The 26,062-nt window shown below is 45.2% G+C and overlaps 1 protein-coding gene and 1 long non-coding RNA gene across 6 annotated transcripts in view; one reads left to right on the forward strand and one right to left on the reverse strand.

Annotated features, from left to right (window-relative positions):
- Positions 1-26,062, forward strand: part of LOC135369702 (uncharacterized) — a 181,939-nt gene that overhangs the window by 82,109 nt on the left and 73,768 nt on the right. The window lies entirely within an intron of this gene.
- LOC135369700 (zinc finger protein rotund-like) overlaps positions 1-26,062 on the reverse strand; it is a 141,159-nt gene that overhangs the window by 80,823 nt on the left and 34,274 nt on the right. For all 4 annotated transcript variants that reach the window (XM_064603218.1, XM_064603215.1, XM_064603216.1 and 1 more), the window contains one exon: positions 19,185-19,355. In XM_064603218.1, coding sequence (XP_064459288.1) covers positions 19,185-19,355 — 171 coding nt within the window. The remainder of the gene's footprint in view (positions 1-19,184; positions 19,356-26,062) is intronic.

Here is a 26,062-nt window from a genome sequence, read left to right on the forward strand (position 1 = left end):
ATTTGTTGAAAACGGAAGGCGTACGCCGCTTTTGTGACACTTATGCTGCTCATAAGTGTCACAAAAAAGTGGCGTACGCCTCCCGTTTTCAACAAATCAGGACAGATAACGATAACATTCGAAATGATGGTTGGCTAGGAGCGTGCTATGCGGCGAAGTTCATTTCCAAGGGGGCAGGTGGTTATTAGGAATCTGGCTAGTACATTCCTGAAAAAAGACAGGAGTAATTATCAGTCCTTTTGGGGACTTTCTTTCTTTTCTTTTATCCCGCGTTAGCGCCGCGAAGCAACTCTGGCTATATGAGCGGTGTATACAGGCGTGGACAGATCGAGAGAGGACAGCGGGAAGGAGGCGGGGAGACTGGGGAGCGAGCGTGCGTCCGGGGCCGACTTCAGGTGGAACTGTGCCGACATTTGTCTGAAAAGTCTGCCAGAAAACACCTTTTTGGGGACTGTACGCATTGTCACAACCATTACTCCCTTTCGGGACGAAATGCGCGGAAGTTTACTGTGCGAAGTTCAGGAACTATTTGCAGTGTTGGTGAATAAGTTTCGGGTTCAGGGGGACTAAAATGGAGGGCAATTGCAATCTAGGGGACTGGAAGCTGTAATTGCTCCACAATTTTTCTTCTTCTTCTTCTTCTTCTCTCTCTCTCACTTAGAGTGTAGAGCAAGTTAGTTGTGGTATACACGGGATGGCAAGATGGCGCTGCGCAGGGTATATCGAATCTGGAATCAACTTCTCGATTTCAATATCTAAATCAGGGATGGGAACTGTTCGTTCTTTAATTCGGTTTAGGTCGGGGATCGAAAAAAAAAGAAAAAAAAAAGTTCGCAGGTAAATTTTGAGTCGATGTAGATGGGCTCAGAGCACAAGGTGATTTTGCCCTTCTTCAGCACACAAGAAATGAGATTTTGTCTTAGTTGAAGTAATGTGACAACGAACAAATTGACTCCCAAGATTTGTAGCCTAGCCGCAGAGGAACTGTCAATGCACTGTAGTTGTAAGAATAAACATTGTAGCGATGAAAGATGAAAGTCACTGAAAAGGTTAGCCAGCTGTAGGGATCGAACCCACACCATCTGGATTGCCGGTCCAGGGCTCTACCAATTGAGCTCAGGGCTCAGTGACTTTCATCTTTCATCGTTGATTTCTTAGGCAGTTTGAGGCTTTGTTTGTATCTGTCCCCTCTATGTTGTTCCAGCCTCAGAACATCAGTTTATCTATTGTAGCGAGACGATTTCACGACTCATAGTATGTGGCATATGATGGAACGGTGGGTAGCGTTCAGGTATCAAGCCGACATTTGTTCCCACAGCTTCAAATGAAATTATGTGATTGTCCGATGCATGAGGCCGTGAAAAGGGAAAATAGGAGGAAGGGAAAGGGAAAAAAGGGGCGAAGGAGGAGGGAAGCAAGGCACGAATTTCAGCGGAGTGTTTTCATTTTTTTTTAAATGCATGCTCGAGATTCAGAAAGGATAAAGTAAGCATAATTTTTTAATTTTTCAATTTCCGAAGAACAACACACGACTGAGTATCGTCTCCATAGGATCGGCGTTTTTTTTTATTTTTTATTCTGTTCTTATCAGGCACGCGCAACTCGGATATCCACGGCGGATCACTTGCGCGGATGCCGGAACTCATTCCATCTCCGTCTCCAATATTTAGACCGCACGGACACTTCAGAAGTCGCATTTCGCTTCGCAGTCGTGACAAGATACAGATAAACTACATCCGGCCGCTACCAGTGTATAGCTCCGTATAGCGCTAGGCCCTAAACATTGCTCGCTATATATCAAGCCGAAAGGTATACGCAGAATAATACGCAACGCGCGCGCACACACTTCTTAACTTTACAGACGCGGCGCAACAGGAAGGGTCCAAACAAAAACCGAAACGGCGAGGAACGACGACGAATATGACACGCGTGAAGCGGCAAATATCCCTGGGCGACACTGGCAGCACAACGCAACATCTCTAATGGTATGCAAAAACATGCACCAGAACAGACACACACACAAAAAAAATGCGTTCCCTTGCTCTCACCTACAACAACTGCGCTAATTCCCCGGACTCATTTCGGCGCTAGCAAACAAACGAGCACACGTAAAAGACACGAAAAAAAAAAAAAAAAACAAGGTGCAAGGGAAGGAACATAAGGATAAATAAAAACACAAACGTGTGTATGTGGGGGGGGGGGGGGGAGGGAAGAGGAGAGAAAGCGAGCAAGTTATATACACGCACTGCGCACGTGCACGCACCCGTACGAGAGCATCAGGGATGTTTTTTTGTGTGTCTGTTTATGTGTGAGCAGCGAACATTATAAATTAAGCAAACAAACTAAAATGTAGCGCAGGAAGTATAATTAAGGGAGACAGCGTGGTTGGTGCAAGTATGCGTATAAGGACCAACAGTGCCTACGGTGTTGCAGGTCTGGATAAATGCTTGGAGTACATATTGGGAACGAGTGCGTAGAGCGCGAACGTGTATAGGCCTGCGAATTTAAGTGATAATTGCGCAAGTCTGAAGGATTGCATAATGTCACATGTGGTATATTACAGAGAGTTTCAGTATGTGTATCTGGACGCACGCTATTGCGGGAGGACGTTTTGCAGACGACAACAAAATGGCGGACGGCAATATTGTCGTCTGCTTCAAAAATGCAGTGCCCGTTTGCGTAAAAGTTGAGTGTCAGACTCGTGCTCTGCTTTCATGCAACACGACCGTGCTGTTTGCTTTCGTCATCGCTAGAGTCACTAAATAAGCTACTAAATAAGCTTATTTAGTGATTTTAGTCATCGCTTACACGAGTGGCGCTGCCTGTCACAGCTGTTAGACGACGTATAAGTTGTTCATAACGTAACTTTGGGAGTAATAAAACAGTCACAACCAAGCGCTTGTCGAGGATCCGTCATCCATGATCTTTACTGTTAATGACAGTACATTGACGCAATGTTGTTCTGCAGTTTTATTAAAATTTAGACCGCAATTTCTCGAGTCACTTTCGCGTTACGAACCCGATTTCGAACCGACAAGCGAAATCGAGAGAACAACACACACCGTGCAACACAAAGTCTTTCGAAAATGTCAGCCAGTGAATAAGATTAAGCGGCGAAAATAAAGTGACATTCGTAGATAGCGTGAAAAGAGAAAACAACGGAAGAGGAGGCAAAAAAACTACTCTAAACGAGCCTCAAGGAAAAGGAAATGAGAAGTTAGTATTTAGGGAGCAAAAAACACGAGAAGAGACTTTAAGGAGCTGGCCCGAGAGAAGAAAAAAAAAAGAAAGAAAGCGGGAAAAACAAAAGGTCCTTCCCTACATATGCGATTGGAAAGTGGCAGCCAAGTGGAGGAAAATAAACAATCCACCGATCCTTCACCGGTTGGACAGGCGCTGGAATAGGAAGAGAAGATTGTGTGTCTGAGAAGTTTTCTCGAAACAAGCACTTGGAAGAATATAAATGTCGCCTTTCACCAACGCCGACTTGCCGCGATCAGCTCACGCAGGGCGGAAAGGAGGGGGAGAGAGTGAGAGAGAGAGAGAAAAAAAAGCTAATAATGTATAGATTTCTGTGGAAGGGACAATTCACGAGGGATCCCTAAAGGGCGAGCTCTGACCAGGTATCGCACCCAATTTTCTTCCCCTCAATACCTATATATGCGGGGCACTTTTCCTTTTTTTCGTTGCTTTTTTTTTGTATGTGTGGGGTTAGTCGAGTGTACTTGATTGTGTTATATCCTCTTCCTTTCGAAACGGATTGCTCTCGCTAGGAATGTCTATCCGAGGGACGTAAAATGTCGTTCGGAAGTTTCGCCCGTGTAGATGTAGGACAACGTGCAGGTGGAGGAAGGGATAGTGATAGCTTGTGTTCAATTAGAAACCAGTTAACGCAAGTAAAATGAACAGCGTGCGAGGGAAAAACAACAACAAAGAATGTCCCTTTAGAAAGGTTTCAGGTTGCAAGTTCCGTGTACTCCAACTCCGACGGATGTCCCCCAGACATCCATCGGACGTACGAATCCGATAGGACATTATTCGTACATCCTGAGGATATTCGGTGTTGTTGGGGTACTCTAGTCTCTACTGGAGGAGATCGTGCTAAGCCGTATCGTTGTACTGTTGCATCGTTTGACACGTAGGACTTATATGATACTTAAGGACGTTAGGCGACCCATCATTATATTTCACCCTATTATCGCGAGCATTTTTTTTAAATTTCGTGTTAGCGCCGCGAAGCAACTCTGGCTATGAGCGGCGTATACAGATGTGGACAGATGTAGAGAGGACAGCAGAAAGTAGTGGGGGACAGGGGAGTTAGTATGCGTCCTGGGCCGACTTCAGAGGTAACTGCAGTTCAACATTCGTCTGGAAAATCTTCGCAAAAACTAGAGAAAAACCTCAGACAGCGTAGCCGGTGGGAAGGGTTCGAACCCAACACCTCCCAGACTTCAGCGCGACCTTGGCTGCCACCAAAGAAAGGGGACCCGCTCGGCCATACCGCTAGTTTATCGTAAAGTTGTTGTTTGTGCTAAGCTTACACGTGATTCGTAAAAAAAGGAGAACTGAGACCAGGGTCCGACCTCGGCCCTGGGAGGCCGGGCCCCCACACGAATCGAGCCGCACTATTTGGTAAGTTGATAAGTCGAAAATAAAAAATATGGGGGGACTGCGTATAATGCCTGTAATGTATACGCATAATGTGATACTGTATAACTGATACAGGGTGTCTTGACCAACACGTACTAATATTTTTTTTAAAAAAAGACTAGTGGCTTCTAACGAGGTACGCTTTATGTGGATTTTTTTTCAAACGGTCCGCGAAATAAAAAAAAAAAGCATACACCATGTGACAGCGAGCGCTGAAATCGCGGCCCGTTGTCTATTTTAATTTTTTTTTTTTTTCGCGGGCTCTCTTTTTAGTCCAAAAGAAGAAGAAAAAGGTGACACAGAGCACACCTTGTTGGCAAAAATCTCAGTCGGGTGTCTCTCAAGGCGTGTTACAACTTCCATCAGTTATGTCAGTCTGATGTTCCTGCCTTTATCCCAACACTGAAGGTTTTTATCTATAGTCCAGTAAGGGCGTGTCTTTACTCAACTTATTGCGTATTCGACCACCACGTGAGATCGGAAACGCAAAATTCTTCCTCACGTTGTTCCAGTGCGAACACTCGCCTACTGGAAGACGACGTGGTCAAGGGTCTGCTGACGGCCACTGCCTCACTAAGTATAGGACACAAGTGTCGTCCGACACGCCCATCGGTGCTCGGACACGCTTCAATGCTTCACTTTCTTACCCTTCTCTGAGACGCTCTGTCGAAGCATCGCTTTTCTGTAGGTGCAGCACGATGATAATCAAAACGACCTTTTTTTTTTGCGCTATATATCGGATTTAAGAGGCACGGTATTCCCTGTTGCGCCAAATGTGGAGAGTAGACATTGAGGAGTATTCTAAGTGAAAAAAAAAAGAAAGAAAAAAGGAGTTCATTGGGGGAGTAATTACCGATTCTGGTCCCGTAATTGCTCCCTATTTTAGCCCACTGACCTTAAATTTTCTGTCCCCAAACTCCTTTTTAGTTCCGAAAGGGATTAATGGTTGTGATTGTGACCATCATGCATGGATACAACGAGATTTGGCCGAGGCAGACCACAATTAGGGACGACACACATACACATACACATAAGGACTTAGGGACATGCATTCGTTCATGCATGTATAGTCTCCAAAATGACTAAAATTACTCTATCTCTGTAGAGACTTTTTTTTTTTTTTCAGGACCAATGCAACATGTTTATGCCGTATGGCTCCCCGCTATACCTTATGGAAGATACAGAACAAGTAAGCTATATTCCGCGCGGCAAGTGTATGACGAGGCTTTACATATACGCGCTCTCCAAAATATAAAGCGATTCCTCAAAGTAGATGGTTGACGAAAAAAATAATACTAGGGAGATATTGAATTCGTCACACGACAAATTCGGCTACTCCCATAAACAGACCCCCCCCCCCCCCCCCAAGAAAAGATAAAGATAGAAGAGAAAAACACGCCGCTTTCGCAATAACTATCGGCCTAAGGCCAAATCACCAATGTGTGCTTCATAGTGTTCGAAAGCAACCTTGTAGAAGGTATACTTTTGCGCATTGTAAGGGATAAATAAGGCATACTAACATCGATTCTGGACTATACTTTCACAGATCTACATTAATGGAGGCATGGGCTTGTGCCTCGGCTCCCTCTAGGTGCGACTCTAGGTTAACCCGTGTGTATACCGTGTGCAAGCTTTACCTTTGGTGCACAAAGGGGCCAACACCGTGGCGTTACGTGGGTTTATTGGAACAGTTTATCGTCGAAGATTTCAATGCTGACGACCCCTGCTAGAGTGAGCCGCCACCGAATTGTCATTCTGTCGTAAACTGCATACTTCAGAAATCGTTCATGGTCAATCCTATATGACTTCGATCCGATCTCGCATCCCGAAGACCTTCTTATGGGGCACTTAACTTCAAAAGTATATAATGTGTCATTACACTTTTAAAGCAAAACACGTAGAATATTCGCGTTGACAATAAAACATGTGGATCAATACGATATTTACATTATCTGTTGATACATTATCTATCTTATCGGTAAATACAGTGAAGCCTCGTTATTATGACCCCCGATAATATGACATACGCACTTTACGACCATACTCCTGCGGAACGATGCAGTGAAACCTCTGCAAATCCCCCCGTTAATATGACAATTCCGCATTATGACCAAAATTTTCGGGAACGACCATGGTCATAATAACGAGGGTTCACTGTATATCTCTATGATTGTATACCTCTTGAGTGTGCACCATTTCGATGAGTATAACAGGAGGAGAGCTCTCTTCTCTCTTTCTCTCTCTCTCTTTATCACACACACACAATACTTTAAAAAAATATCAGTACTAGCGCCGCGAAGCAACTGTGGCTATGAGCAGCGTACACTCGTAGACAGATGGAGAGACGAAAGCAGAAAGGAGTCGAGGACAGGGGGTTAGTAAGCGTCCTGGGCCGACTTCAAGGGGAACTGTGCTGACATTTTCGTCTTGAAGGTATACCGGAAAACCTAGGGAAAACCTTGTCGGTGCCACGATTAGAACTCGGGTCATTTCCCAGTCTCGGCGGGTTGACCCAGTTGATCATCCTGACCCTTACACCCACTCGACGTGGTACACACACAGTAGAAATGAGACACTAAAAAAAAAAAAAAAAGAAGAAGAAGAAGAAAGAAAGAAAGAAAAAGTCTCCGGCAGTGCACGTCTCAATGTTAGGAATCTCTGCCTGACGTGCACACTGTCTCTCAATGTCCCTATATATACGCGCGTATATCCAATGTCTTCTCAACCCTATTCGTTGGAAAGGAACAGCGACCTCTGGTGCTGTGTCCTGTGCCGTGCTATTAGGTGTCCGTCGAAGCGCGTTCTTTTTCCCCCCAGCGTGTTGCCCTGTAAGCAGGAGTGGTCGCCGCCCCGGTAATCACCCGCCGTCACTCTATTGCTGCGACTCGTCAAAGTAGAGCGACCACAATCGCGTCGCTTCCGGTCGAGCTAGACTACCAATTATCCCCGATTCGCGGAGAGACCCCCGCCAGTTTTCGGAGGACTCCTACAACTTTCGAAAGCGCGTGCGTCTGTTTCAATGTACGTGCGTCAACACGCGCGCGCAGTTATGATGGCACGCGGCGATGAGCGATGGTGAACCCGTTCGAGGATTTTTGTCTGGAAATGTCGTGAACTTGACGCGGGTAAATCACATCCCGGGGTTTGGGTTGAAGACAAGGGGAAAAACAAACAAACGTACAGCGCGGGACAATTTCTGGGCGCGCAGTTCAGGAGCATGAGCGCATTGCGCTCGTGCTCCGATATCAGGCGCGTTTAACGATACCCGTAATAACTTAATATGGTAAGTAACGACAGCAAACACCTCTTTCCTGTCTGTTTGTTTGTTTTTCTCTTGTTTCTGGCTCTATTGTTCCACCCACAAACGCGTTTTGGAGTAGCCTGTCCTGACTGGATCGGGACTAACATCTCCATATTTTTCTTTCATTTCCAATCCAATCCAATCCAACAAAGAAATGATGACACGGGGTGTTTTACCGCTGGCGTGCCATATACCCTACACTCTTAAAAATGAGGGGAGGGGGGGAGGGTAATAGCAGGATAGGCTCGCCATTGTTGGCCGCATAGAAGTGGGGGCGTCGTCACGATTGTACAGAAAAAAAAACAATAAATAAATAAAGAAAAAATGAAAGACGGATGGAGGAGGAAAATGAACTTCATCGCATAGCACCCTCCATGCCAACATCTCGAATGACACCGTTCTCTCCCCTGATTTGCTGGAAACGGGAGGCGTATACGCCACTTTTGTGACAATTATGAACTGCATAATTGTCACAAAAAAGGCGTACGCCTCCCGTTTTCAACAAATTTCAACAACAACCTTTCAACAACAACAAACAGGCGAGAGAACGACGTTATTCGATATGATGGTTGGTTAGGAGGGTGCTATGTGGTGGAGATCAGAGTGTACCCCATTACATGTGAGACGTTGGATGAGTGTAAGGACGCGGACGACGTGAAATGAGTTGAGTACGAGTCGTTCAATGAACGTTTGAGGTGTCCAATACACAACAACAACAACAAAGGACCCAAATGAAGAAGGAAGTACCGTGAGTTGCTGGAAAACACAGTAGGTAACACTTAAAGTGCCTGGAGCAAAGTGGTTGTCGTCCGGACCTTTGCCACCACCTCGCTCACTTTTCAACCACACTCTTAAAAATGAACTTCACCGCAGAGCACGCTCCTAGCCAACCATCTACTCGAATGATATCGTTATGTGCCCTGATTTGTTCAAAACGGTAGGCGTACGCCTTTTTGTGACACTTATGCTGTTCATAATTGTCACAAAAAATGGCGTACGCCTCCAGTTTTTAGCAAATCAGGGCAGATAACGATATCATTCGAGATGATGGTTGGCTAGGAGCGTGCTGTGCGGTGAAGTTCATTTCTAAGAGTGCATGCTTTCACAACACCGAGCGTCATTGGCCGCTACTATATATTGATGATTGCTAATCCCCGCCAAGAACACCGTTAATGCCTTCATCTGCGCGCGAGGGATCAGCCTGCCACCCGTTTTCCGATTTTCTCCCCCCCCCCCCCCTCCCCCCCCCGCACCACCTCCTTCTGCAACATTTAAAACCGCGTTGAGAAAAAGGGGCAACCCCCTCCGCCCGACCTTGGATCTGCCGATGATCCACGGCGAACACGCGGACGCAAACCACCACCACCAGCCGCTGGGACAAATGGTCCTCCTCCTGCTACATCTGGCGCAAGAAGAGTTCGTTCCCACGGGCCGAAGCAGCGGCAGAGCGACAGCCGCGCCAACGTCTTCTGCCACCTCCTTTCCCCACAAACCCGCGGGCATCGGAGCACGAACCTTCCTTCAAGAACGACCTATGCGCTGATTGAAACGGAAGGAGTGTTTTCTCAGCACGGAGACGATGCGCGCCGCATGCCCATGTGCCGTAGGCCTTCCTTCCCTGGCGGTTAATTATTGAAAACCGCGTCAAAATTTTTCCCAGCACGACGAAGGAGCTGTTATGTATAGCTCACGGGAGAGATTCCGTTAACGGTTTTTGAAATACATCGTGGATGCCTCTTTCGGAAGGTTCTCACGGTGGGACGACGGTCCATACATATTCATTTATGAGATCATCTGGGAAGTGTGTGAAGGATGGGATGCGGCTTTTCGGCAGGACTATTAGGATTCTCCTTTAATAGGCTTCACGTCGTTGAGGAAATCGTTAATTTTCGTATTTTCTATTTTTTTTTTTTTTGTGCCACTTTTGAGTATATAATCTCGTTTCTGAGTTGGAGGACTCAGTTGACAAGTCTGTTTAGCAAGTTTAGCGGGGGTAGCCTTTTAAGCGTACACTCAAAGAAACGGAATTTCACCGCACAGCGCGCTTTGCGCCAACCGTTGTCACGAATGATAGGGTTATCGCTTCTGATTCGAAGAGAGAGATGGGCGTACACCTTTCTGTGTCAATTTGAATACGTGATAGTTGACACAAAAAGGCGTCAGTTATGTGGCAATGGTTGGCGCAGAGCGTGCTACGCGGTGAAGTTCAGTTTTTAGAGTGTAGGATCATGCTATGTGGTGAAGTTCTGTTTTAAGAGTGTAGGATGCTGTTTACTGTCTGTCATATTGATACAAATAGTATGACGTACAAACGCCACTCGAACTAAAAGTATAGGGTACGTCCTACTATACTTTCGGTTTTTCCTGCACGTTTTTTTTCGCACACTTTTTTTCTGCATTGAACCGAAACAGAACCGAAATCGACAGAGCAGAGTGCCAGCGGGCTCGGTTCCCGATAAAACGGTGTTTTCCCGTGGATTTCCTGCAGATTATCCCAGGTGTCTACACAGTTCCCTGTAACGCATAAGATCCTCCTAAGCAGTACATGCCACCATCTAACAAGCAAATCGCTCACACACGCACAAAAAAAAAAAAGGAAGAAGAAAGAAAAGAAAAAAGAACGCATCGAGAGAGACAGTGAGAAGAGTGCACAAGCGAAACTGAACCGAATTACCGGCTGTCATCCGCACGGAACCGAAATGAGTTTCTCTTACACACGGACACGTACGATAAAAAATACTTAACGCTAAAACAGCACAATGGTAACGTTGCGTGAATGCCACCACCTCTGATCTCGAAATCTCATTTTCGAAGCAACAGAGAAGAAGAAGAAAATAGAGGGGCAGATCCGAAAATCCCAGCTTCTAAAGGGTGCGCATGCATGGGTACCGTTATCCAAGGTCAGGTGTTCGAAGCCTTCCTCCACGTTTTTCTCATGGCACCCCGCGGAGCTTAGATCCTTCCGAGGCTTCAATCTACATAGACACAATCGCCAAAAGCTTTGGGTGGCTCTTTAAAAAAAGGAAAGAAATTTCCCCTTAGAGTCAGTGGAGCGAAAAACCGAAACCTGACAATGGGAACCTTCTGTCATGGAGAAGGACGCACCTGCTGCATTCTGGCGGCCTTGACTGGCACTTTTTCTTACGTCAGAAGCTGGTGCATCCTAGATACCTCAATAGGGTATACCGTATAAAAGAAGATCACCGGACCGAGGGTCTACAAGTTTGAGTCTGGAGTAGAAGATGGGTTGCTGTTCTCGTCGCTCCCATAACGAATATTCGTGACTTTAAGTCGCGAAGCAGCTGTGCGATCGTGAGCGACGACGTGGTAGTCGGCCTGTCGATTAATTTTATCCACCTGAGGATCGGTGTAGATGATGGCTACAATGATGGCATTGCACACCGTGACCGTGAGGTAATCCGCCCAAGCAGCACAACGTCTGGCCCAATATTGGGCCAGTATTGCCAATATAGGTCCAATATTCTGCCAGTATTGCCCATATAGGTCCAATATTGGGCCAGTATTGTCAATATAGGTCCAATACTGGGCCAAGATGTTGTGCTGCTTGAGCGGGATCGAATCTGTGCGCCGCCTTTGCTGTCTACGTGGATTCCCTGGGCTTTCTTTAGACGCTTCAAGACAGGTTCCTGTCAAGTCGGCCCAGGATGCACTACACCCCCCCCCCCCCAAGCAACAAGCCGCCACTATACCGGCAGGCAGACCTCTCGAAAATAGCACGCCGCCGCCACCACCTGATGATTCTTGAACGTGCGCTCCGCCAGCGCCACCTGGACACAGGATGCCTGCTTTATGCTCCCTCTGGTGATGGTAGTGGCGGTGGAACTGCTTGTCATAGTCAGGCGTGGAGCTGCAGACTTGGGCCGACTTCACGGGGAACTGTGCCGACATTTGTCTTAAAGCCTCTGAGGAAAACACCCATACAGCACAGCCGCACACGGGTTAGAACCCGGGTCACCTCCCAGTAATCGGCATGGGTGCAAAGCCATCATCGTAGCCTCGCTACGCCACGGGAACCGTACCACGCGGGAAGCCATGCTTTCTCTCACTCCTTCGTCCGCGTGGTGTCGCGATATCGCCTGCTTCATCCAATCGCCGCAGACGATTTCAGGCACAGACCTTCCGTTTGTGGATACCAGTGGCTGCTTATGTGGCTGATGTCGGTCCGTCTCCGCAGCTACGCCCATGCAGCACAGCATGTTGGCCCAATATTGAACCAATATTGGCAAAGTCGGCTCAGTGTTGGTCCCAGATTGGACCAATATTGGGCTAGTATTGCATATACAGTGAACCCTCGTTATTATGACCATGGTCGTTCCCGAGAATTTTGGTCATAATGCGGGATTGTCATATTAACGGGAGGGGATTTGCAGAGGTTTCACTGCATTGTTCCCAAGGAGTATGGTCGTAAAGCGGGTATGTCACATTATCGGGGGTCATATTAACGAGGGTTCACTGTATTGGTCCAATATTGGACCAACACGTTGTGCTGCTTGGACAACCAAGACGCCCCAAAATGAAATCACGCAGAGACGCGAACTTATGTTTTAACCGTGGCTAGCATTTCTCGCGTTATATAGCGGCTCTACTTCCAACCTTCCGTTTAGCGGAAGAAAATAAGAGAGTGCGCTACCAACGTTCACCTAATTAAAAAAAAAAAGTATAAAACTCGGTGTCTTTTGCACCCATTTACGCTTCCTTCCACGGACGAATAAGGCATTCTTCTTGTTGAAGGAGGAGAGGGGGAAAGAGCGGTACGGTCATCGCGTTGCTCGAGCGTCAACCGAGCCAACGACACTTGGCAGCAAGAACCCATTTAAAGAAGAGAGGGGTTCCAGCTCATTTCACGACGGAAGCACAGAGAAAGCAACAAAGCAGTCCCCTTTTTTTTTTCGCAGACAAAAGGCACGGAACGGAGAAGGCTCCACACAGTACACAGTCATATATACGCAGGGCATGAATGTGTTTATGCACAGAGTTAGCGTTGTTGCAGACGGGGAGATGCTGGAAATTAAAAACATCCCAGCAGAGTAAGATGGAATGAAGGGACAGTTGTAGTCGACACATAACAACTGCAGCTAGCCGTTTTGTTTTAATTTTTTTTTTACTGTTATATTGATGGGGCTGGGTCGTAGTGACACGACGTGATCTGCTGGTAAAATAAAAAGACAGACGTACGCGCGCAATAAAAAAATTGGCTGCATCGTTGAGCATTGTTCCCCCACGCGTTTGAGTGCAGTAGCGTATAATAGGGCGGTCGCGTGACCATGTAACGTGATCACCACCACGTGCTGCTGACTGGCACTGCTTTAGAATGTCTGTGAAAAAAATTAAAAATAAATTTAAAAAACGCCATGTCCAAGCTATGTCAACAGCCAACGGTATCCGTTTGTCGCGCTTGCATTACGTCGCTGCGTCCAAATTAGCTGTACACGTTTCGATTATACAAAACAAAATATAAATACGATATATATATATATATATACTGTGGCATTGAGGAGTGCTCAGTCACCCTCCCAGGTGTATATCGCTCGCTGAGTGACCCCTGGTTTGCCAATCCCGAACGATGCGCAGCTACCCAGAGCTGACGAGCCGCAAACACGGCGAAACACGTGTCCTCTGGTGCTGTCGCATCGTTCCATGAGTATATATATATATAAAAGGGAAATCCAGTCATCTAGTCAAGCTAGATAGGCAGTCATAACGTGTAACATCGCGGCACCATTATTACTATCACCAGAAGATAGAAGCGCCTCAGTTCTGGAGCTTCTGATATTTCGAACAGAGAGGAACACAGCCTCTGTTCGAAATATATGTGGCTTCCTCCTGACATGAGTAAGATAAACTAGCAACGAGACAGGAGCATTCTCTTGACTGAGTTTACAAATCATTATGTAGTCCAAATATGTCCGGTATATGTGTTACAGCCACAGTTTAACTGCAAAACATGTCAAAATGGAACGCATGCAAGGCACTCCGTCATCCTCGTCACAGCTATACAGCGTTGTTTCTACACTTCTATATGTGCACAAATACTCTCCTCTCGAACACATCTTCTCAAACAACCGCAATACCTTTTAAATTTAAACTTCACGCAAAACCTACGGAAAGCGTACAAAAAATATTTCTCTATCCACGCATTCACTCATACCACTACGCGCCACCCCAGTCTCCTTAGCCTGTACTTCACAACGGCATATACTATCTTCGAAGTTTCGAACATTACCTCCACTCACATATACTGCGCCGCCCTTGGAAATAGCATTTTCAAATCTTCACCCCCCCCCCCCCCCCACACACACACACACTTCCACGCTCCTTTCGGATATCTCTCTACCTCAGTCACACGTGCAAGCGCCACTAAACCCCTCAGAAAGAGAGAAATCAGAAAACAGCCTTTTTGCAGTTACAAAACTCAGGAAGCCATTCCAGGCATATCGCATGTACGTGTGGACGTCGCGGTTTTCTCCCGAGAAGATCTCTCCCCATTTAAAATATATAGAAAAGGAATAATCTCCAAAGTTTCAAGACACCGTTGATATGTAGGTATATAGTGTACTGCACTTTCTAGTGGGCGCGCTCGAGGAAGGAGCCACGGACAAAACGGACGTTCGGACCTGCGGCTTAGCAACACGATACTTCCATTCATACATCCCCCGAAGGGATCGTAGAGCACTATTTCCGATGGCGAGGTACTTTTTCTTTTTTTTTTTTAAGGAGACCGGTATAATCCAAAAACCTCGAAGATTTCTGTTTCCCTCTCTCTCTCTTTATTTTATTTATTTATTTTTTTTTTTTTTGCTTGTTTTGAAGTGGTGCAGATGCCAGATAACTTGGACACAGCGCTCCCGTTTTTACTTTTTTTTGTATTTGCTTTTAGTTTTTTTTTTAGGTGGGATACGATTTTAAGATTCTATATCCGGTCGCAACTGGCTGCCTGAATAAAAGTGAGTGCGAGCAACGTGTTCGGCTACACCATTAAAAAAAAAAAAGACGAAGAAGAAGTCACATTACCATTCTTATCGGGCGGTATCTGTCTTGCGGTCGCGGCAGACGGAACCGCTTTCGGAAAGAGATTTATAGGCGATATGTGTGAGTGGATATTCGCGTTACCTCGCCTATAATGCTAACATGTATACGAGAAAAAATAAAATAAGAAACTTGTAAAAAAAAAGAGTACTTGTGAAAATACACGGTTACAATTTAGACTTGATGATCTTGGTCGTGTGCATCATTCCCAGAAGACGAACTGGAAACTCTGGTTTTCCTGACCGTTAGGTATGTCTACGCGTCCGTTATCCTTTGGAGGCATAATAAGCCAACGCCTAAAGAAATGTTCACACGGTAGATAACACACACACGTATGCTTTGAGAACGACCTTGTTTCAGAGCTGGGCTCATCGCACTCTTTCTTTTTTTTTTTTCCTTGTTTTCCCCGTGTCGGCTTTCATTCTTTCTTTCTCATTTTTTTAATTTTTTGCGCAGAGCAAATAGTTTTCTGCCAATATTATTATCCATATCTTTGCCACATGAAGCGATGCTCCATGTTGAAAGTCACAAAGGAGAATAGGGAAGACTGCGATATTCGTTGAGGAATATTTCGCAATTCTTTTTTTAGCAAGACAAAGTACACTGACGAAGCGATAAGATGAAGTATGTACACAAAGACGTAAGACGAAGTACGTAGACGAAGACGAAACAAGCACAGCGGAAAAAAATAGCAAACATCGCGTTATTTACTACCAGCAAAACACAGCATCCCGCAACTATACGCCTTTCTAAAAGTCGCACTGCCAACTGGAGCACTTTGATCCAGACTTCTCATACCCTTACGAAGCTACGCCTCCTTTCCAGTTTTCTCCTTTCACTCTTCACGAATAGAGTCCGACGCACCCGACGATATATCAAAACAACAACCGGTAAAACACGCGTGTACACATCCTCAAGAACGCCCGCGAGCGCGCGCGGAAATTTTTGGGGGAGGGGCGGCGCGCATCCCGAAAACGATCCCACACTGCGATTCATAATCGGCCACCCTTCCCATATTTATCGCTTACACGGGCACTGTCGAAACCATCTCCAACGTGACTTCTACGCATGCGCAGACCACATAATAATACTACACGCACAGACGCCGCACTGGAGTTTGAAGAATCGAGCAGGTTTTCTTTTTTTTTCAAGCGCTTGTCAAGTGGTGTTGTCGCAGCGCCTCAAAAAGGGGAAGAAAAAGGCAGCAGCATCGGGAAAAGCTCCGAGCTCGCACTTTTGTCTCCTTTACAAACTTGTCGAGAGTTAGCATGTGTCCCGCCGCGCAACATAAAGCGATCTGCAGGCACCGCGGGTGGCGGGGAGTTTTGGGGAAGAAAAGAAGGAAAGGCGAGCGAAAAAGGGGGGAGGGGAAAAATGGAAAGTGGAGCAGAGACAAGCAAAATTGCGCTTTTAATGACCTTCTCTTATGCGGAGCTGTCGCGTTTCGCACGGCATGCTCTGTATCACGCGCAAATAGCCGTGGCGAATGCGAAATATTATGCGCTCAAAGGTGGTTCACCGTGGTAGAGGGAGCATCTCACTGAAGGCTATACTGAAGGATGTCCCTCACGTTTTCTGTGGTGTGTAGTTCTACGGGACTATAGTCGAATCCTACAGCAAGAGCTTTTCCTTTCCTCCTCCCCCTCGGTGCACCGAGCGGCCAGTATACGGAGCGGGCTGACCGCGCCTTCCTCAAACGTCACCCTCCCCCTTTCAAAGGTGATTTCCGAATAGTCAATCCAAAACTATCGATAGTTTTTTTTTCTTCAAAACTATCGATAATGTCGAAAAACTATTATCGACAGTGGACTATCGATAGTATTATCGATACTCTATCGATAGTTCGATTCTCATACGACTATCGATATATTGTAGTTTTGCATTTACTATATTTCCGAATCAAGCTGATAAAGACATCATGATTTCGAACTGAATGGGTTTATGTCCTTCTTTGGGATTATAGGCCCGTCTGATGTCGTCTGGCCAGCGGTATATGAATCTGTGTGTTGGTGAGAGAAAGGGTACACTCTTAAAAATGAACTTCACCGCATAGCACGTTCCTAGCAAACTATCGTCTCGAATGATATCGTTATCTGCCCTGATTTGTTGAAAACGAGGGGCGTACGCCTTTTCTGTGACAATTATGAACAGAATAAGTGTCCCAAAAAGGCGTACGCCTCTCGTTTTCAACAAATCAGGGCAGACGACGGTATCATTCGAGATGATGATTGGCTAGGAGCTTGCTGTGCGGTGAAGTTCATTTTTAAGAGTGTAGAATGACTCAGAACGCGTCTATTTGTATCCTGTCTGTCTCACCTGTAGTGGGATAGAGTAGTGCACACCAGCGGTGACACGCTCAATGTCAACGTCATCATCTATTTATTTATTTGTTGCTGTTGTATCATGCAATTCCTTTTAGTTTCTTTTTTTTTCTCGATTCATATGCAAGTTGGTGTCAGTTTCGGTTTCTACTTGGCAAGGCGTTTACTTATGAACGGCTTACAATGGCCGATCACGAGTAGCCAGCTGTCCTATCATCACGAAGTTAACCACTCCGCTGCTTGTGTCGCAAACACAAATTACAATGAATGAATACCGTTCGTGCAAGTGAAAGCAAGAGCAGGAAAACGAATACGTTTCACAAAATCCTGACGTGTTAATCATAGGCTGCGAAACAATGACAGAAACAAAACAGAAAAAAAAAAAAAAAAAAAACTGGCGAGAAGGCGGCCGAGGCAGCGCAATTCGAATGTCGCAACGTCTTGTCTTTCCCCATTGAGAATCGCTTCTTTTCATTACTTCTCGCATTAAACGCAAGCCAGACGACTACTTCTTAACCTCGTTCTCCGAGGAGCAACAACACAGGGGGCGCTGCGACAAAGAGTCCCAGCGGGAACGAAGCGCCTTTGTCGCGCGTAGAGCGGCAATTTGTCTCGCAACAAAACGCAAACACAGGCGCGAGCGAGCGAGCGCCCTAGCGAGCGATAGTGGCAAAGACGTGCGGGACGTCCACCATATTTTTTATCCTTGCCAGCGCGAGCAGCCTGGTGTGCATATGTACTAAGCGACTCTTTTGAGCTTCCCTTCGCGAGACCATTAGCGTTATTCCTCCGGAGGTTTCATTTTTCACGGCCCGATTTTCAGGGGTAGCTCATCCTTTTTTTTTCTTACAAGACGACGTTCTCTCTCTCTCTCTCTCTCCCCCCCCCTCCCCCCGCTTTTATGTGTCATGGCGGATGAGTTGGAAACATGTAACTCAAATCACTTATCAAAACGGATTACAAGTGGAAGGGGTTGCCGAGTGAAATCCAGACAATGTAAGAAGTAAGTTGAAGACATCTTACATCCACGATGCTTACGCGGGATCAAGATTGTTGTTACAGAGGACAACTTTGTGAGGTCTCAGAAGGAATCCCTTACTTGGCAACGGATGTTACCTGCCTGTGTGCGTGCTTATAAAAAAAAAAAAAACACTTGAAAGGATCTGGCTCAGAAGCATACTGAATGCAGGTGCTATATAGCTAATAATCTTGTCGTAGCTATGAATGTAATAGAAAGTTGCTGCAGGAGAATATGCAGTATCTCTGTCGGTTGTTATAAGTGAGGTACTCAAACAGAGACGAAACGCAAAAATATTAAGACGTCTGAATGCGTTAAATTGGAGCGACCCCTTATTTTTTTTCTATCTGTGATTGTCATCATATTATAGCAAAATCATAGTTCGGGGTTCTGGAGATGTACAACGGTTACTAACAACAGAACAGTTATTAGTGTGTCAAGTTGTGCTCCTCTTTTTGACGTCTCTAAAGGGGGCGCTAAAATTGAAAACCTGAACAGACTGCGGCTTCACGTCGTATATGCAAAAACAAAAACAAAAGATATATCATGAGATAAACTGATGTTCTGAGGCTGGAACAACATAGAAGAGACAGATACAAACAAAGCCTCAAATTGCCTAAGAAATCAACGATGAAAGATCAAAGTCACTGAAAAGGTTAGCCAGCAGATGAAAGTCACTGAAAAGGTTAGCCAGCAATCCAGAAGATGTGGGTTCGATCCCTACAGCTGGCTAACCTTTTCAGTGACTTTCATCTTTCATCGTAGATATATCATTTCGCATCATTTCGAGATGATGATGCAACATGTGAAGATTATACATAAGGTGTGAAAAAAAAAAAATACTTACTTCGATGCCGTTCCACATGTAATGAACGTCATGGTGTTCCGCCATGGCCGACATCCAGTGGACGAGGCCCGATGGGGAACCCGGTGCGCCCTTGCCTCCGCCGCCTCCTCCCCCACCTGTACTCGCGACGCCGCCGTTACCATCGGACGGAGGCCAAACTAGCGCTGCCTTCTGAAAGTACACAGTGAAAACAAAAGATGGGTTTAACAAACCACTCATGAGGTTCTGGATTGGATTGGATTGACTAACTAAACTAAAGACTTGTAAGTTGTGTGTTCGCGTTTGCCGTCAGATGTCTGAGTCGGAGCAACGCCACCTAGATAGGGAAGGCCTGCTTATTGCCTCCTCTCCTTCCTTCGCAACATGGACATACAGTCAAACTCCTTTATAGCGAACACCTTTTTAACGAAAATACCACTACAGCAAACTTTTTTGCGGTCACGCTGGAGCCCTATTGGTCCAATAATGGACATCCTTTTTAACGAAAATACCTTTACTGCGATTTTTTTTTTTTTTTTTGCTGTCCCCTGAGTTTCGTTATAAAGGAGTTTGGAGGAGTATATAGTCAGAATTCGTCTGCTATTGCGATTTGCCGTTCTGCGAATTCAAGAACTCGGAAATGATTGCAGCTAGCTTGGAACCTGTAGACTTGAATCTGTAGACAAAAAGTGCAACACGCTTTCCAGAAAATCAGTCGTGAGAAAGATATGGGACTGTTTTGAGCTTTATTTTAAAGTTTCTCCCGTTTAGTATACGCGGAGACCTTCCATCACTGCTCGCAGACGACGGTGGTTCGTCTCCATGGCTACGACCGCTGAAAGCTCGTTCGTGATTGGCTACCGCGTTTGAAAACACGGTCCTGGTTGGCTGACTGTTAGTTGTTACGTCACGTCGACGAGTAAGCAGGCTTTGCGTATCTATAGGTGGTGTTGGTCGGAGTAACCAGCAACGGTACAACATGCACATTGGCTAGTTCCTCTTTCTCTCTCTCTCTCATCTCGATATGTGAATACGGACGATCGTATCCATATATTACAGCCTTTCTTCCGAGATTTTTTTGGACTTTCGCAACTAGCGATCAGGCGGCGTCCTCGGACATTCCCACCATCCCGATCAGGATCGTTATCGCCACTCCGATCATCATCCTCATCTCTATCATCGTCATCACTCATATTAGATCTCCTTAGCTAATGAGGTATCGTCCAACATCCCGACTTCATCGTGAAAATATAGTTGTTGTTCTTGTTCCGCAACTATTCGAATATTATATGCGCTTTGAAAGAAACTCCGCTTCGATTCGATATTCGAATATAGAACTGCATATTGGATTCGTAATTCGAGTCTTGAATATGCAATTATTCGCCTCGGTATTGCAAAAATCCGAATATTTGCACAGTCCCAAAAGAGTGTTTACATCGCTCGCTTTAAAAACACGAATGTCGCGTATAGAACACGGTTCAAAAGCATCAAAGGTGAACATTGAACAGTAATTACTGCGATAACCCTTCCACGAGCCAAAAATTAATGAACGATTAAAGGCAGGCTCTCACGTGTGACGATGAAATATGGAATCTCTTTGGAAAGGCTGTCGCCGTATTGAGCTCTCGTCGTTTATCACGCAATGAATCGGGCGAGTATAAAAATTCTCCACCACGATTAACGACTAATTGAAGGCATCGGAGCCAGAAAGTGTAATAGCACACCAGAACGGTTCGGAGCGGAACAACTTTTTTATGCTCGGAAACCACCCCGTGCTAAAGGCGCCGCAAAAAGTCGAAATTATTGCTGCCGTAGAATGGTCAATACGTATAAGGTGTCTGTTTTTGTGGAAGGAAAATGGCCGGTGGAAGCCCCCCAACGACAGCGAATATCCTATGGATGTACGAATAATGTCCTAACGAATTAGTACGTCCGACGGACATCCCTCAGATATCCATCGGACGTACGAATCCGTTAGGACATTATTCGGTGTTGTTGGGGATATTGATTCCGCGAGGGGCGCTTTAATCCGGCAACGCCAGAATGTTGTGCATACAATAATACAATACAACACAATGTTTATTTATTCGAGAAATCATGCAAGCAATCTACTATAAGAGACCGCTAGGATGTCCTGTAATGTCCCTTTAACAATGTCGTCGAAGAGCGAGGGGAAGCAACACATCAGCGTGATGTAAATGCAATACAGAGTATAGGTAACGACAGCTACACTCTACAGGAAGAAAGGAGTAACGTTAGTCCTTTTGGAGGCTAGAAGCATTGCCACAACCATCAACCCCTTTCGGGACTAAATGCGTGGACGTTTATACGCTGTTTAAGGACGTTTTACAGGGATGGGAAGTAAATTTCGTGGTCAGGGACTAAAATAGGCAGTAATTACAATCTAAGGGACTAGAGGCTGCAATACCTCCCCAACTTACTTCTTTTTTTTAGATTGTAGATACAGAAAGCCTGATCGCACGAACGATGTGACGTAGTCAGTCCCCCAATCGCAACCGTGCTTTCGGCGACCTTCTACGCAGACGATCCACCACCGGCCGCATGGGAAGCCACAGAAAGCCTGTGTTTGAAATCGTTTGCGGCGATTGGTGTAGCAGACGACATCCCGGCTTTGTGCGTCACGTGGCGAAGGAGTGAGAGGAGGTATTAAGCGAGCGTTGGTATAAGGTCGCTGATTTTACATCTACGTCACGGAGGTGTGAGGGTGTCCTGTCCCCCTCCCTTTCCTCTCACAGGTGTTTGTTAGGGAGCAGCTCTGACTAGTAAAATAAAAACAAACAACTACGATAAGGATACAGTGGTACTCTCATAAGAAGTAACTCAGTTTTTTTCGTGTTCCACACCTAGCTGAACTTCGCCACATTCATGTAAAAGTGATGTGGAGCAGATCGCTTTCTCAGGTTTTTAGAACTACTCAGCCTCTATTAAAGTAATGTTGCCTTTCAAGCGATATGCACTCCAAATGTTGTACGCGACTCAGCAATACTATATAGATGAAATATGTGAAGCGCGTTTGCCTGCGTAAGACGGTACACAACGTAGAGAGGGGGATATATACTCAAAGTGTGCTAATATATATGTGAGTGGAGCCGCAGAAAAGCACGCTGTGTCAACTCTTTACGACAGCTCTTTGCAGATGAAGTTATTTTTGAATAATGCACTACCTTCGTCAAAGCAGTGATCGGAGAGAGATAGGCATTCAAATTGTTATTCATTCATGCTCACGCGCGGAGACAGTAAGGAGGGTCTACGGGGTAGACAAAGGGCCTACCCCGTACACCAGCGAACCTGGAATTTGTTATCATACCAGTTTCTGCAGGGTAGCCCGTTTCCATACCTCATGTCCCTCTAGACGTCGAAAAGAACAAAAAGAGAGAAAATGTGAAAGGGAGAGAAAAAGACTACTAGCTTTCTTACTGTACCCTGTAGTATACTCTACTATGTGGCGGTACCACCCTGCATACTGTAATATCCTCTACACTGAGGAGCTACATGATTCGTAGTTCTAAACTAAATGTTTGCAATAAATGAACTGAAAATGAAATGAAACTGCGATATCCACTCAGTTGCTTGCTCTACACCATGACTGGACAAATCAATTTCTTGACATATACACATACATACATGTGTCTACTGACAATATACACATGAAGAGACATGACCTAAGTCTTTTGATGTGGTCCTTCTTGTGCCCTCGCACAAGCGGTCGATTCCAAATCCTTGACACTTATTTATTTATTTATTTTATACAATAAATCATTACACGTGTTAATCTCGATACTGCGATTAACATTTATAAAATTTATAAGTCAACATTTATAAACCCAGTCTTTTAAGGATCCAATGCCTCTTTCTCGTATAAAAATACCACTCACGGGACTCACGTCTCCACGTATTTCTTTTTTCAGTCAATCAATCAATCAATCAAAAGTACAGCTCTACATGTCCAGTATGTACGTAGAAATAGCCGGATAACCTCTTCACGCGTCATCGCGCCATTACCAAGCAGCAGGTTCAAATTCGAGCACGATAAAATTAACATGCTTACAGACTTTATCTTATAGAAGATTTATAAAACCCGAATAGGACCACTTCGCGATAAGAACGGAGCAGCCCATACTAAATGCGCACTTGTTCCAATACTTACCCGCCTGCATGCAAAACAACGTACAGGTGCCCCACACTGAAGAATGCGCTATCACGCATGTTTATGCAATCCGTATCGCGTCAATGAACTGGCGAGGGATTTACAAGGCTGGATCGCGTATTTCGAATGCGGTATCGTAGGAATTACACTGCACGGCAATATGGTCAGAAATCGTTTACAAGGTGCCAGGCAATGCACGCTTCGCCAACGGCTGGTTCTTCCTGTTGGGTGACCAGCTTTAACAGGACAGTTTCTGTTATCGTTCAGATTATAGTGCAGGACGGTAAACGATCTAGAAATTCGTAACTGTCTCCAACGCTCAGTATCGAGATCACGTGTTGAAACCAGTGCTCAGTCCATCAATCCATCCATCAATTAAACAATACGTTCATCTGCATGCGTAAGGGGGAGTGTTCACAACTGAACACGCGACCAAGAGCACTTTTTTTTCCCTTCTCAAGTATAGCAGGGTCATCGACTTTTAAAAATATATGTATAATGCTGTGCTGCATCTCCTATATTTTTTGAGTCATGTTTTGCAGTATCTTTCTTGAATTTTAAACTAAACATTATTTTTATTTTTATCTTTGGCGTATTAGGGCCTTAGTTGCCGATGCGCTAATAAAACACGTGTTGTCGTCATCGTCATCATCACAATCAATAAGTATATCAACAGTGCGAGGTCGAGAGACAACACGATGCGGCGAGAATAATGGATCCATACCGACCGTAATTTTGTTAATTTATCCCGTTCGCCCCCCCCCCCCCCCCCTTTTAAGCCCCAGCGCTGCTGTGCTTTCAACAAAAGAAAAATTGGTGCAAACGGTCTACAGTTTTTGTCTCGGTCCAGACAGCGAGTCTGCTCGTTCCGCTTGAGGGAAGCAGTATGGGATCAAACACTGCGAGTCAGGGTAAAGAAGCAAAGCGCGTCGTTACGTCTTTCCTGCTTTTTCATTTCGTAATTCGTAGCTGTATAGGGATTATTATCCTCCTCTCGATAATGCACAAACTGCGCGAGACGCGCCTGCCCTGTAGACCGAAGAACGTCTATATGTTGTCGTTGGGTATATACCGTCGCGACACACTGTTTAGTAACAGGGAAGAAATTGGGAGCCAGCTCACAGATGTATAACATAAAGTAATGGAAGCCACCTGCTTGTGAAACATGGCAGTCGTCATAAAAGCCAGACAGCGATGGGAGTCGAACCACGTACCTCTCGACTGCCGGTCGAGTGCTTTCCAGCGACTCACCAAAGGGTCCCATTCAACTAACGGGACACACACGCACTATCTTCACATTATCTCCTACATATATCTTCCCATACACACACACACATATATAAGACAATGACAATTACGAGGCAGCGGCATCTAGTGGACATTATGGAATGTTACGGTGCTGAAGCTGAAACTCACAACAGACGGACACATCATGCGCTCTTAGAAATGAACTTCACCGCATGGCACGCTCCTAACCAACCATCATCTCGAATGATGACGTTATCTGCCGTGATTTGTTGAAAACGGGAGGCGTACGCGTTTTTTGTGTGACAATTATGAACAGCATAAGTGTCACAAAAAGGTGTACGCCTTCCTTGAGACAACGATCTCATTCGGGATGATGGTTGGCTTGGAGCGTGCTATGCAGTGAAGTTCATTTTTAAGAGTGCAAAAGCCTCAGGGATGGTTAATGTTATTAGAGACACCTTGAGGCTTATGTGGTGTTCGTCTGTTCTCTGTTGTGTGTGTCATCCTCAGAACCGTAACCTTCTGTCTACTTTGTGTATACAGGAGATGAAAGTTAATTGCGGGTCAGTGTTTCGTCCCGTCATCGTCTGTGGATCTGTCGAATTAACTGGAATTAAACAGAAATATCGAATTAACTCGGAGATTGCTTTTCGCGTGTGACAGCAAAAGCTCTGAAGGCTGTCGATCTTGAACAACAAAGCCGTCTCTCAGACTTTTGAAATGCGTGCTAAACGATAGTTTCTGACGTGACGCACTGGTCGGAATACTTAAGCATTGCGTTGGCGATACCAAGAGCTCAGTCATTTCTCACATTTTCATTTTGTTACATAACACAAAAATGTGTATACATGGTTGCCCTAACGCGCGGAGTCCTGCCTTACTCTTGTACTCTGCAAAGACAACATAAAATAATAATTATCAATGACTAATACAGTCCGTCTTGTCCTATTCATTGCGCGTTCGTCTCTTCGTTTATAGTATCTTTCCTCATAATAAAAAAAAAGGATATGTTACCCCTTTCGACTAATAGAGCTCTCTGTTATATTGTCATGCTGGTTGAATAATAGTTGAATCGTTGAATGGTGAGAAATTCGAAAAATATCGCTCCAGGAATTAGAAACAGATGGCAAAAAAAAAAAAAAAGTGTACTAGCATGTTTATTTGTGGAAATTGATTATGATTTCGTAATCTTTGGGATTGGGCAAGCGCTTACATGTGACGAGTTACGAGATGCTGCTGAAAATTGTTGTGCATTATATATAGCTGCAAAAGTCGTTCTGCTGTATTTGTAAAATGTGAATGGCAAGAAACTTTTTTTTAAATTTCGATATAGACGTTGAAATCAGAAGTATGCAAGCTTAATTTTCTCTAGGCGCCGTATCCTTGAGAATGATGATGATGACGTATACGCAACGCACACTGTTTGATATGAATTTCGAAACATCATCATATCTTCGCGAAAGTACGTTTGCTAGGCTACATT

The sequence above is a fragment of the Ornithodoros turicata genome, chromosome 10 (assembly GCF_037126465.1).
Source record: "Ornithodoros turicata isolate Travis chromosome 10, ASM3712646v1, whole genome shotgun sequence".
Lineage (NCBI taxonomy): Eukaryota > Metazoa > Arthropoda > Arachnida > Ixodida > Argasidae > Ornithodoros > Ornithodoros turicata.